Consider the following 13,917-nt stretch of genomic DNA (forward strand, 5'->3'; position numbering starts at 1 on the left):
TGCTGGGAGTACACCATACCCCAGCCACATTTATAGTTTTAAAAGTTATTTTAGCTTTGAGTACTTTTTTTTTTTTGAGACGAAGCCTCATTCTGTCACCCAGACCTGAGTGCAGTGGTGCAAGCTCCGCCTCCCTGGTTGAAGCAAATTCTCCTGCCTCAGCCTCCTGAGTAGCTGGGACTACAGGTGTGTGCCACCCTGCCCGGCTAATCTTTGTATTTTTAGTAGCGAGGAGGTTTGACCATGTTGGCCAGATGGTCTCAATCTCTTGACCTCATGATCCACCCATCTCGGCCTTCCAAAGGGCTGGGATTACAGGCATCAGCCACCGGGTCTGGCCGGGACCCCACATTACCCCACGTTTCTCTTTGGGCTCAGGACAGGCCCCTGGGTCCCCTGCCCTAGTGGAGGTGGCAGCGGGGTGGAATGCACTCACCCAGCCCCAGGATGGAGCGCTTCTTGGGCGGCAGGCTCAGCAGCGACAGGGTGCGTGGTCCCTCGTCCTCCTCTCGGTCTGCCTTGCTCAGCACCAGCCCAGGAGTGGGCTCCGGCTCTAGCTCCTGGGGGCACTGCCACGGGCCCAGCCCCTCCAGTGGCTCCTCCACTCTGCCTCCAGGGCCCTCAGGACCCTGGGGATCTCCCAAGCCCTCTGGCGGGGCCAGGCTGGGCAGCTTCTCCCTCTGGCGCCGGGCCTCCAGGCCTCGCTCATCGGGCACATGGCAGTGGCCCCGCATCACTGTGGCCCGAAGGCCCCGGGTGATAGCCCGGCCGCGGCAACCCAGCTCAGCGTGCTGGCGGCACTTCCAGTACACTTTGTCCCCCACAGCCTTCTCCTGCTTGTACAGGAAGGACTCCAGCACCAGGAGGCGGCCCCCGAATGGTGTCTTCAGGAACTCCAGGGTCTGGGGGGCTGCCAGGGAAAGGGGAGGGCTGGGTTAGCTGACCTAGAGCAAAGCTGAAGGCCACAGGCACAGATGAGAACTGGGGAGGGTGTGGGGGTCCGGAGTGGGGAAGGGGCCGCCTCCTCCTGCTCCCAAGCAAAAGCCTGACTCAGTGCTGGTTATTTTGAGGTGGTGGTGGATGTTTTTAGGGAGCTGAAGGAATTCTGCACATCACTGCAACTCCCATTTGGCCAGGCAGGGCCTGGTACCTGAATGTGATCATCGCACCAGCCTGGGACAGGCTCAGGATCAGAGAGCAGGAGGCTCAACTGGGAGCAGGACAGGACGCCATGATAGAAGCGGGGTGTGTAGGGCCTGCTGTGAGCACCGGGACCCACAGGGCGGCTGGGCAGGGGCAGCAGGCCTCGCCTCACCTGTGTCCAGCTTGCTGCACTTCTGTTCAGGCATCTGGGGGGCTGGCTGGACCACCCCTCCCTGCTCCTCAGCGGGCAGGATCTGCAAGGTCCTGGTGAGGGTGGTAGGGTCAGCCATCTCCAGGGAGAGGACGCAGTGCACTTCCTGGGGGTTGCAGCCCACCCCATTCTCATCTTGGGTGGAGGCCGTGAGCAGGACCAGTTTGGAGAACTTCCCGGGGGCTGCCGGGACGACGTCTGTGCCTGGTTCCGGGGATGGCTCCTGGCCAGCCTTCACACTCTCACCCTCCTGCTCGTTGGACTCGGGCAGGGGCATCCCGGGACCCAGGGCCTGTCCTTCGATCTGTGCTCAGCCCCCAGCAGGTGGATTTCTCCTACTCCCAGGCCAGGAAGCTGGAGTCCGGTGGTTACGTCCTGAGGAAGGAAGCAAAATCCCGTCAGTGGAGGAAGCCCTTGGGCCAGGGCTCTAGATACAGAGCTGGGAAGGAGGTGGGGCAGATGGGGTTGCCTCACGGCTCACTGGGGCCAAGGCTGGCGTGGGGCCTAATGGAAATAGGGACCCTGGCTGGTCCTTCTGCTCTGCCAGTTCCTCTCCTGGCAGCCTTGGGTATGTTACCCCCATCCAACCCCACTTTCTTCATCTGGAAAATGTACACAATAAACACCCCTCACAAGGGGCCACCAGAGTGACTAATGACTAAGAGCTGAGCCACTGCCGATGGGCCTTCCCACGTGCTGAGCACGGACAAAGGGTTTCCAGCTGCGTTTCCAGTCCCCGGTCCAGCCCCTATGTTTGGACAGCAGGCCGTTCTTATGGACCCAGTTATAGATGAGGACAGGAAGGCACAGACACCCATGATATACCTGAGGCTAAAAAGGGGGTCGCTGAGCCCCATTTCTGCTCAGATGCCTGGGGACTTGGCAGGACCTTTTTGGAAACTGTGCGATTCACCAGGATGCTGGGCACCTGGCTCAGGACTATGGGCCTGGCACACAGAGCCCTTTCCAGACGACAGCACCACATCCTGGCCTAGGGGACAGAAACCCCTTTCTGGGCTCAGGCAGACCCAGCCCCCGTCCTAGCCTGCAAGCCACAGGCCACCCCCCGCCTTGGGAGATGCCAGGGCCCCACCGTGGCAGCCACCTTGTGCCCAAGCAGTTGCTGTTGCTGCCTCGGCTGGTCAGGGATGGGGCTGAGGCAGCGTCTGGAGAATCACGAGGTCACCGCGGGTTCCCTGGGTTCTAGCGTAGAGAAGCAGAGAGGGCAGACAATGGGGAACCTGTGTGGGGGCCTGGGGGTGGTCAGCGGCAGTCATGGTGTTGGGGGGACACTGATTGTGAGCAGATGGTGGGGTCTTTGCCACCTCTCAGCCTGCAATCGAGACTATCCCTGACGTTTTTAGCGTCTTCACCCCCACCCCACATGTTGCAGCTCCAATGCCCACTGGTACCCCACTTTGCTCCAAAGTTTCCTGGCCTGGAAGCCCGGGCAGCTGCGAAGGCCCCATCCCCAGGAAATCCCAGGTCCCGAGAGGGCTGGCCCCACCACGCCTCTCCCCGCCCCAGCCCAACCCGGTCCTCCGTGCTGTCCTTCCGAGCCTGCTCATGCCACCCCATAGGGTGACACGAAGTACAGGGGACAGTGGGCCAGCCGGGGATCAGCTGCAGCAAAGACCTCGCCAGTGCCTCCAGAGCAAGGCCGCTCCAGGCAGGAAAGAGTTACGGTGGGAAGCCCGGCCCCCAGTGCTGACTGGCCCTGGCGCCAGTCCCAGTCCCTTAGCCGGAGTGACTCCCAGGCTCTGCGCTCTGGGGATGAATGGGACCGGATGCGGCTGAACGGGGAAGGAAGAGGATAAGGGCACGATGGGGCAGGGCCAGATGAACAGGGATGAATGGGAATAAACGCTGATGGATGGACCATGGACGTGGCAGGTTCCTTGACCCTGCACCCTCCCGGCTCCCACGAGGCCCCTGCCCTCTGGAGAAACTACCCCTAAGAGCTGCTGTGCTTACAGCCCGGCCTCCCTCCCAGCCAGGCCACTTCTGACAGTGGCCTTCCAGGCGACGCAGGCCGGCACGGCGACTCACACACTGTCCACCCCGCCAGCCGGTCCTGCAGGACACGGGAGTGCAGGCGGGCAGGGGCCTCGGCCCAGCGGTCAGAGTGGAAGTGGGGACTGAAGTGAGCTTGGCCTGACACTCCCAGGGAGCTGTACCCAAGTCACGGGAGGTGACAGGAGAGAGCCCGGTCCTCCTGGTGAACACTTCCCACTTCTGTTTAAAGGGATTCAACAGATCTGGAAAAAGTTCCAATACAAGAAAAGGCCCTGGCCACCGGCTTGTGGAAGGTCGATGACCTGTTCCCACTCTTGCCCATTGAGACTCTTGGGGGACAGATGTTGACCCACCACCACTCCACCCATTAAAGTCCACAGGCCTGCTGGGCGCGGTGGCTCAAGCCTGTAATCCCAGCACTTTGGGAGGCTGAGGCGGGTGGATCACGAGGTCGAGAGATCGAGACCATCCTCGTCAACATGGTGAAACCCCGTCTCTACTAAAAGTGCAAAAAATTAGCTGGACATGGTGGCGCGTGCCTATAATCCCAGCTACTCAGGAGGCTGAGGCAGGAGAATTGCCTGAGCCCAGGAGGCGGAGGTTGCGGTGAGCCAAGATCGCGCCATTGCACTCCAGCCTGGGTAACAAGAGCGAAACTCCGTCTCAAAAAAAAAAAAAAAAAAGTCCACAGGCCTTAGGCAACCGGGCTTTGTCTCCACCTGCCTGAATCTGGACTGGTGGGTGGGGAAGGGCTTGTGTGACCAACAGTGTGGAGGGAGGGTAGGGTACACGTCCGCAGGCCTCACCAGCCAGAGCCCCAAACCTGCAGGGAAGGCAGCTGTAGGAGAGGCTACCTGAAGGGCACTGCCAGATTCCAGGGAGACCACCTTATACCCTCCAGCCCAGCGGCCTCTTAGCTGTGTGCAGACGCGAAGGAGCCCAGGGACCCCACAGAACCCTCATCACCAGCGAATTCCTATTATTTTAAACCAGAAAGATCATGGGTTGTATGCTACACAACAGTAGCTGATACATTTGGCCAGTAAGGGACTCTACTGGCTTCCGGCTTTTTACTTTTGAGATAGGGTCTTGCTCTGTCACCCAGGCTAAATGCAGTGGCACGATCTCGGCTCACTGCAACCTCCACTTCCTGGGTTTCAAGTGATTCTCCCACCTCAGACTCCTGAGTAGCTGCAATTACAGGTGCCCACCAACATGCCTGGCTAGTTTTTGTATCTTATGGTAGAGACAGTGTTTCACCATGTTGGTCAGACTGATCTCAAACTCATGACCTCAGGTGATCCACCTGCTTTGGCCTCCCAAAGTGCTGGGATTACAGGCGTGGGCCACTTTGCCCAGCCGGTTCTGCCTTTTTGATAAATGGAATACTATACACAGTTATAAAATATCTGACATAAAAGCATTTGTGAGCTCCAGAGGACCATGTTACACAAAACCACATCCCCCAGACGGGCGCAAACAAAGGGCCTGTATCAATGAGGGAAACAAAAACCTGAAGTAGAAGGGACAGCAAAGGAGAATCATGCATTTTAAAACACCTGCACTGGCCAGGTGCAGTGGCTCACACCTGTAACCCCAGCACTTTGGGAGCCGAGGAGGGTTGATCACTTGAGGTCAGGAGTTTGAGACCAGCCTGACCAATATGGTGAGACCCTACTCTCTATTAAAAATACAAAAACTAGCTGGGCATGGTGGTAGGAACCTGTAATCCCAGCTACTAGAGTGCCTGAGGCAGGAGAATCACTTGAACCCTCGAGGTGGAGGTTGCAATCAGCAGAGATTGCACCACTGCACTCCAGCCTGGGTGACAGAGCAAGACTCCATCTCAAAAATAATAAACATTTGCAACATTTGATGTGCCAGACACAAGGGGACAAACACTGCCTCCTTCCATTTGTACGAGGTCCCCAGGGCAGTCAAATCATGGGGACAGAAAGTAGAATGAAGGTGCCAGGGACAGAAGGGATAGAACATGAGGAGTGTTTCCTGGGGAGAGAGTTGCAGTTGGGGGAGATGAAAAGGTTCTGGAGATGAACCGTGGTGGCTGTAAACCAATGACAAGGAGACTTCAACACTGAGCTCAGGGAGAGCAGCTGGTCACAAAGACCAAGGGTTGCATGGTGCAATTTACATGAAATGACCAATATGGTAAATTTTAGGTCATGTATATTTAACCACACACACACACACACACACACACACACACACGCACGCACATGCCATCTGTAACAAACTATACACAAAACACTCCATTTCCCTAACATCAGTGAATGAGGTTCTCTATGCAAGGTACATTTCCTAATAACTAGTTACCCTTCCATGATTTAGAGGCATATTATTTTCATCTGATTCAAAATGTACCCATTTAGGATGGAGGGTTTTTTTTTTGGTGGGGCGGGGACAGAGTCTCACTCAGTCACCAGATTGGAGTGCAGTGGTGTGATCTCGGCTCACTGCAACCTCTGCCTCCCGGGTTCAAGCAATTCTCCTGCCTCAGCCTCCTGAGTAGCTGGATTACAGGTGCACACCAGCACTCCCGGTTAATTTTTATATTTTTTTAGTAGAGACAGGTTTCACCATATTGGCCAGGCTGGTCTTGAACTCCTGACCTCCTTATCTGCCCGCCTTGGCCTCCCAAAGTGCTGGGATTACAGGCGTGAGCCACTGTGCCCAGCCAGGATGGGATCTTTTAATTTTATTTTAGTGGCAGGATCTCACTATGGCCCAAACTGGAGTGTGGTGGTGCGATCTCGGCTCGCTGCAGCCTCTTCCTCCCAAGCTCAAGCCATCCTCCCACTTCAGCCTCCAGAGTAGCTGGAACCACAGGCGCACACTACCACAACTGGCTAACTTTTGGATTCTTTGTAGAGATGGGGTTTCACCATGGCCCTCAGCATTGTTCTTTCATTAAATTTTTAAAAAAATCTTTGGTAGGGGCCGGGCACGGTGGCTCAAGCCTGTAATCCAGCACTTTGGGAGGCCGAGGCAGGTGGATCATGAGGTCGAGAGATCGAGACCATCCTGGTCAACATGGTGAAAGCCCGTCTCTACTAAAAATACAAAAAATTAGCTGGGCATGGTGGCGCCTGCCTGTAATCCCAGCTACTCAGGTGGCTGAGGCAGGAGAATTGCTTGAACCCAGCAGGCGGAGGTTGCGGTGAGCTGAGATCATGCCATTGCACTCCAGCCTGGGGAACAAGAGCGAAACTCCGTCTCAAAAAAACCTTTGGTAGAGACAGGGTCTTCTTATGTTTCCAGCTGGTCTTGAGCTCCTGGGCTCAATCAATCTTCCCACTTCAGCCTCCCAAGCACAGACTGGATGTCTCTGTAAACTCCTCTCACCATCTGTCCCATCCGGGGAAAGTGAGCACCTGTCCTTCCTCTGGCTTTAGAAGCCAGGCCAGGTGTGGTGGCTCAGACTTGTAATCCTAGCACTTTGGGAGGCTGAGTTGAGCGGATTACCTGAGATCAGGAATTCAAATTCAAGATCAGCCTGGCCAACATCATGAAACCCCTTCTTCAGCCTTCATCTGCCTGGGGGTAGAGGGGAAGCAGCATCTCCAGCAGCCCCCATAGCAACACTCCTTCAGAGCTCTGGCACCTCTGCTGTTTTACTTCCACTGGGCTTATCGAGGGACTTAGGTCATTTTTTTTAAGGACACAGGAGATCTGACACAAACTCCTCCTTCCCTCAACCACAACCTTGCTTGAGCAGCGCCCCACTTCCTTGTCACCTCGGCCATCTGCAGACTGCCCCGCAGCTCTGTAGACATCACCCTCCTCTGAGGACATTGCGCAGGTAGATCCAGCTTGGGTATCCCACCGTCAGGGTCTCCCTCGCACACACCTGCTCCGACCTGGGCCTGGCCTTCAGGGAAGGGAGTTCTCCACGTGAAGCGACACACCACAAAATGTGGTCTATTAAAACGGCGGGATGTTACTCAGCAAAGTCAAAGAAATGAACTTCTGAGACACATGACATGCAGACAGTCACAAAGACCAAGAGTCACATGATTAAATTTACATCAAGTGTCCAGAATGGGCCAATCTACGGAGACAGAAAGCTGACTGATGCTTGTCTAGGGCTGGGAGGGACCCAGGGGTCGGAAATGACGGCGGAGGGGGCGGGGCCTTGCTGGGATAAGGAAAATGTTCTCACACTGATGGTGGTGACGTTTGCACAGCTTTCTGAATATATTAAAAGCACTGAATTGTAGACTTCCGACGGGGAAGTTGTATGGTATGTAAATTCTGTCTCAGCAAAGTTGTTGAAAAACAATCCCTGTCCGAATGACTCACGTCCCAAGGGTTTTTGTGAAAAGCAGTTTTTTTGTTTTTGTTTTGAGAAAGAGTCTCACTGTCACCCAGACTGGAGTACAGTGGAGTGATCTCGGCTCACTGTAACCTCTGCCTCGGGGATTCAAGCGATTCTCAGGCCTCAGCCTCCTGCGTATCTGGGATGACAGGCACCCACAACCACACCCAGCTAATTTTTTTGTATTTTTAGTAGAGATGGGGTTTCACCATGTTGGCCAGGCTGATCTCAAACTCCTGACCTCTAGCTACCTACCCACCTCCCGCACTGCCAGGATTACAGGCACTCTGCTAAACAGCAGAAGCTTCTCATTCCTGGGTTTGGTTTACTCATGACAGGAGAGGGGTGGCATGCATTCTATGTTGTGACATTTTCCAAGTTCTTTGAATCCAAGTTCCCAGCCTTTGAATCCTTTTTTTTTTTTTTGAGACAGAGTTTCCCTCTTGTTACCCAGGCTGGAGTGCAATGGCGCGATCTCGGCTCACCGCAACCTCCGCCTCCTGGGTGCAGGCAATTCTCCTGCCTCAGCCTCCTGAGTAGCTGGGATTACAGGCACGCGCCACCATGCCCAGCTAATGTTTTGTATTTTTAGTAGAGACGGGGTTTCACCATGTTGACCAGGTTGGTCTCGATCTCTCGACCTCGTGATCCACCCGCCTTGGCCTCCCAAAGTGCTGGGATTACAGGCTTGAGCCACCGTGCCCGGCCGATTAAAGCCCATCTTTTCTAAATAAGTTTTTTTTTTTTTTTTTTTTTTTTTTTTCCCAAAAAAGACCAAAACATTGCTTGGATAAGACACTGCCTTCCGGCCCTCAATCCACTGGTCTTTCCTCCTATTTCCTTTCTATTCTGGTCGTATTTGTTATTCATTGGTGAATTATATTTTACATGTTTATAACTTAAAACAAACAACTAGAAAGTGATATAGCAAAATGTTAAAAGTAGTAAGAATATTGATTTTTCTCCTGGAATTTCTTATTCTCAAAATGGTGTATCACGTGCATGAACGCTTTTACATTGGGAAAACACCAGACACGTTCAAGATGGGCTGCAAGTCCTTGTGTGGTAATTTAATGTTACGCAGGAGAATGAAGAGTAGTATCAAGTAGAACATAGGCATTTGTTGGACATTACAATCCCTATTGTGGGGGCTGGGTGTGAGGGCTCACGCCCGTAATCCTAGCACTTTGGCAGGCTGAGGCAGGAGGATCTCTTGAGGCCATGAGTTTGAGACCAACTGAGCAACAGTGTAAGACCCCCGTCTCTACAAAAATTCTGTCGTGGTGGCAGATGCCTGTGGTCCAGCTACTCAGGAGACCAAGGTGGGAGGATTACTTGAGCCAGGAAGGCTGAGGCTGCAGTGAGCCATGATGGTGCGACTACAATAAAGCCTGGGTGACAGCAAGACCCTGTCTCAAAAAACAAAAATTTATATATAAAGAAATCAGATAGAAAAGCATGTATCTATATGGGGTTAAATAGAGTTTTCATGAAACTTTTTTTTTTTTTTTTTTTTTTGAGACGGAGTTTCGCTCGTTACCCAGGCTGGAGTGCAATGGCGCGATCTCGGCTCACCGCAACCTCCGCCTCCTGGGTTCAGGGAATTCTCCTGCCTCAGCCTCCTGAGTAGCTGGGATTATAGGCACGTGCCACCATGCCGAGCTAATTTTTTGTATTTTTAGTAGAGACGGGGTTTCACCATGTTGACCAGGATGGTCTCGATCTCCTGACCTCGTGATCCACCCGCCTCGGCCTCCCAAAGTGCTGGGATTACAGGCTTGAGCCACCGCGCCCGGCCAAAACTTTTTTTTTTTTTTTTTTTTTTGAGACGGAGTTTCGCTCTTGTTACCCAGGCTGGAGTGCAATGGCGCAATCTCGGCTCACCGCAACCTCCGCCTCCGGGGTTCAGGCAATTCTCCTGCCTCAGCCTCCTGAGTGGCTGAGATTACAGGTACACGCCACCATGGCCAGCTAATGTTTTGTATTTTTAGTAGAGACGGGGTTTCACCATGTTGACCAGGATGGTCTTGATCTCTTGACCTCGTGATCCACCCGCCTCGGCTTCCCAACGTGCTGGGATTACAGGCGTGGGCCACTTTGCCCAGCCGGTTCTGCCTTTTTGATAAATGGAATACTATACACAGTTATAAAATATCTGACATAAAAGCATTTGTGAGCTCCAGAGGACCATGTTACACAAGCACCACATCGCCCAGACGGGCGCAAACAAAGGGCCTGTATCAATGAGGGAAACAAAAACCTGAAGTAGAAGGGACAGCAAAGGAGAATCATGCATTTTAAAACACCTGCACTGGCCAGGTGCAGTGGCTCACACCTGTAACCCCAGCACTTTGGGAGCCGAGGAGGGTTGATCACTTGAGGTCAGGAGTTTGAGACCAGCCTGACCAATATGGTGAGACCCTACTCTCTATTAAAAATACAAAAACTAGCTGGGCATGGTGGTAGGAACCTGTAATCCCAGCTACCGGTCTGCCTGAGGCAGGAGAATCACTTGAACCCTGGAGGTGGAGGTTGCAATGAACAGAGATTGCACCACTGCACTCCAGCCTGGGTGACAGAGCAAGACTCCATCTCAAAAATAATAAACATTTGCAACATTTGATGTGCCAGACACAAGGGGACAAACACTGCCTCCTTCCATTTGTACGAGGTCCCCAGGGCAGTCAAATCATGGGGACAGAAAGTAGAATGAAGGTGCCAGGGACAGAAGGGATAGAACATGAGGAGTGTTTCCTGGGGAGAGAGTTGCAGTTGGGGGAGATGAAAAGGTTCTGGAGATGAACCGTGGTGGCTGTAAACCAATGACCAGGAGACTTCAACACTGAGCTCAGGGAGAGCAGCTGGTCACAAAGACCAAGGGTTGCATGGTCCAATTTATATGAAATGACCAATATGGTAAATTTTAGGTCAGGTATATTTAACCACACACACACACACACACACACACACACACACGCACATGCCATCTGTAACAAACTATACACAAAACACATTTCTCTAACATCAGTGAATGAGGTTCTCTATGCAAGGTACATTTCCTAATAACTAGTTACCCCTCCATGATTTAGAGGCATATTATTTTTATCTGATTCAAAATCTACCCATTTAGGATGGAGGGGTTTTTTTTGGTGGGGCGGGGACAGAGTCTCACTCAGTCACCAGATTGGAGTGCAGTGGTGTGATCTCGGCTCACTGCAACCTCTGCCTCCCGGGTTCAAGCAATTCTCCTGCCTCAGCCTCCTGAGTAGCTGGATTACAGGTGCACACCAGCACTCCCGGTTAATTTTTATATTTTTTTAGTAGAGACAGGTTTCACCATATTGGCCAGGCTGGTCTTGAACTCCTGACCTCATTATCTGCCCGCCTTGGCCTCCCAAAGTGCTGGGATTACAGGCGTGAGCCACTATGCCCAGCCAGGATGGGATCTTTTAATTTTATTTTAGTGGCAGGATCTCACTATGGCCCAAACTGGAGTGTGGTGGTGCGATCTCGGCTCGCTGCAGCCTCTTCCTCCCAGGCTCGAGCCATCCTCCCACTTCAGCCTCCAGAGTAGCTGGAACCACAGGCGCACACTACCACAACTGGCTAACTTTTGGATTCTTTGTAGAGATGGGGTTTCACCATGGCCCTCAGCATTGTTCTTTCATTAAATGTTTTTAAAAATCTTTGCTAGGGGCCGGGCGCGGTGGCTCAAGCCTGTAATCCAGCACTTTGGGAGGCCGAGGCGGGTGGATCATGAGGTCGAGAGATCGAGACCATCCTGGTCAACATGGTGAAACCCCGTCTCCACTAAAAATACAAAAAATTAGCTGGGCATGGTGGCGTGTGCCTGTAATCCCAGCTACTCAGGTGGCTGAGGCAGGAGAATTGCTTGAACCCAGGAGGCGGAGGTTGCGGTGAGCCGAGATCGCCATTGCACTCCAGCCTGGGTAACAAGAGCGAAACTCCGTCTCAAAAAAAACCTTTGGTAGAGACAGCGTCTTGTCATGTTTCCAGTTGGTCTTGAGCTCCTGGGCTCAAGCAATCTTCCCATTTCAGCCTCCCAAGCACAGACTGGATGTCTCTGTAAGCTCCTCTCACCATCTGTCCCATCCGGGGAGAGTGAGCACCTGTCCTTCCTCTGGCTTTAGAAGCCAGGCCAGGTGTGGTGGCTCAGACTTGTAATCCTAGCACTTTGGGAGGCTGAGTTGAGCGGATTACCTGAGATCAGGAATTCAAATTCAAGATCAGCCTGGCCAACATCATGAAACCCCTTCTTCAGCCTTCATCTGCCTGGGGGTAGAGGGGAAGCAGCATCTCCAGCAGCCCCCATAGCAACACTCCTTCAGAGCTCTGGCACCTCTGCTGTTTTACTTCCACTGGGCTTATCGAGGGACTTAGGTCATTTTTTTAAGGACACAGGAGATCTGACACAAACTCCTCCTTCCCTCAACCACAACCTTGCTTGAGCAGCGCCCCACTTCCTTGTCACCTCGGCCATCTGCAGACTGCCCCGCAGCTCTATAGACATCACCCTCCTCTGAGGACATTGCGCAGGTAGATCCAGCTTGGTTATCCCACCGTCAGGGTCTCCCTCGCACACACCTGCTCCGACCTGGGCCTGGCCTTCAGGGAAGGGAGTTCTCCACGTGAAGCGACACACCACAAAATGTGGTCTATTAAAACGGCGGGATGTTACTCAGCAAAGTCAAAGAAATGAACTTCTGAGACACATGACATGCAGACAGTCACAAAGACCAAGAGTCACATGATTAAATTTACATCAAGTGTCCAGAATGGGCCAATCTACGGAGACAGAAAGCTGACTGATGCTTGTCTAGGGCTGGGAGGGACCGAGGAGTTGGAAATGACGGCGGAGGGGGTGGGTCCTTGCTGGGATAAGGAAAATGTTCTCACACTGATGGTGGTGACGTTTGCACAGCTTTCTGAATATATTGAAAGCACTGAATTGTAGACTTCCGACGGGGAAGTTGTATGGTATGTAAATTCTGTCTCAGCAAAGTTGTTGAAAAACAATCCCTGTCCGAATGACTCACGTCCCAAGGGTTTTTGTGAAAAGCAGTTTTTTTGTTTTTGTTTTGAGAAAGAGTCTCACTGTCACCCAGACTGGAGTACAGTGGAGTGATCTCGGCTCACTGTAACCTCTGCCTCGGGGATTCAAGCGATTCTCAGGCCTCAGCCTCCTGCGTATCTGGGATGACAGGCACCCACAACCACACCCAGCTAATTTTTTTGTATTTTTAGTAGAGATGGGGTTTCACCATGTTGGCCAGGCTGATCTCAAACTCCTGACCTCTAGCTACCTACCCACCTCCCGCACTGCCAGGATTACAGGCACTCTGCTAAACAGCAGAAGCTTCTCATTCCTGGGTTTGGTTTACTCATGACAGGAGAGGGGTGGCATGCATTCTATGTTGTGACATTTTCCAAGTTCTTTGAATCCAAGTTCCCAGCCTTTGAATCCTTTTTTTTTTTTTTTTTCTTGAGACAGAGTTTCCCTCTTGTTACCCAGGCTGGAGTGCAACGGCGCGATCTCGGCTCACTGCAACCTCTGCCTCCTGGGTGCAGGCAATTCTCCTGCCTCAGCCTCCTGAGTAGCTGGGACTACAGGCACGCACCACCATGCCCAGCTAAAGTTTTGTATTTTTAGCAGAGACGGGGTTTCACCATGTTGACCAGGATGGTCTCGATCTCTTGACCTCGTGATCTACCCGCCTCGGCCTCCCAAAGTGCTGGGATTACAGGCGTGAGCCACCGCGCTTGGCTACATTTTCCACGTTCTAATATCATATTCTAAAAATATATAGAAACTATTTCAGAATGTTAAGATTATAATACTAGTAAAACACCCCAATCTTGTCACTCAAATGCACAACTACTTCCACTGTCGCATTAATGCTTTTAAGACACTTTGTTTTCCACCGCACACACTACGTTCAATCATGTCTGCTGCCATATCCCTCTTGAGTAGGAAGCCCCCACCCCAGGCCACCTGGAGTCTTTCTGGAAGACCATTACACAATGCAGGACCACCGGTACCGGAAGGCGCAAATTTAAATCCTCAGCAGCAATACTCGAGATGGCCACAAGATGGTGGTGTTGCTCCTGAAATGTTTCTATCTCCTTGGTAAAATTACATGGGTGGTAATGTTTTCAAACAGGAATTTGGAAATGTTTCCATGTTGGAAAA

General features: G+C 52.5%; 1 protein-coding gene across 6 annotated transcripts in view; it reads right to left on the minus strand.

Moving 5' to 3' along the window:
- FLYWCH1 (FLYWCH-type zinc finger 1) overlaps window positions 1–13,917 on the minus strand; it is a 45,907-nt gene that overhangs the window by 23,969 nt on the left and 8,021 nt on the right. For 4 of the 6 annotated variants that reach the window (XM_074381713.1, XM_074381710.1, XM_074381711.1 and 1 more), the window contains exons 3-4: window positions 1,316–1,729; window positions 437–910 (exon numbers count right to left, since the gene is read on the minus strand). In XM_074381713.1, coding sequence (XP_074237814.1) covers window positions 437–910; window positions 1,316–1,631 — 790 coding nt within the window. In that variant the 5' untranslated portion in view covers window positions 1,632–1,729. Of the gene's footprint in view, window positions 1–436; window positions 911–1,315; window positions 1,730–2,179; window positions 2,421–2,459; window positions 2,558–13,917 lie in introns of those variants that run through there. The other 2 variants (XM_074381712.1, XM_010339096.3) reach the window with 2 other exon arrangements.

Source organism: Saimiri boliviensis, chromosome 12, assembly GCF_048565385.1.
Source record: "Saimiri boliviensis isolate mSaiBol1 chromosome 12, mSaiBol1.pri, whole genome shotgun sequence".
NCBI lineage: Eukaryota > Metazoa > Chordata > Mammalia > Primates > Cebidae > Saimiri > Saimiri boliviensis.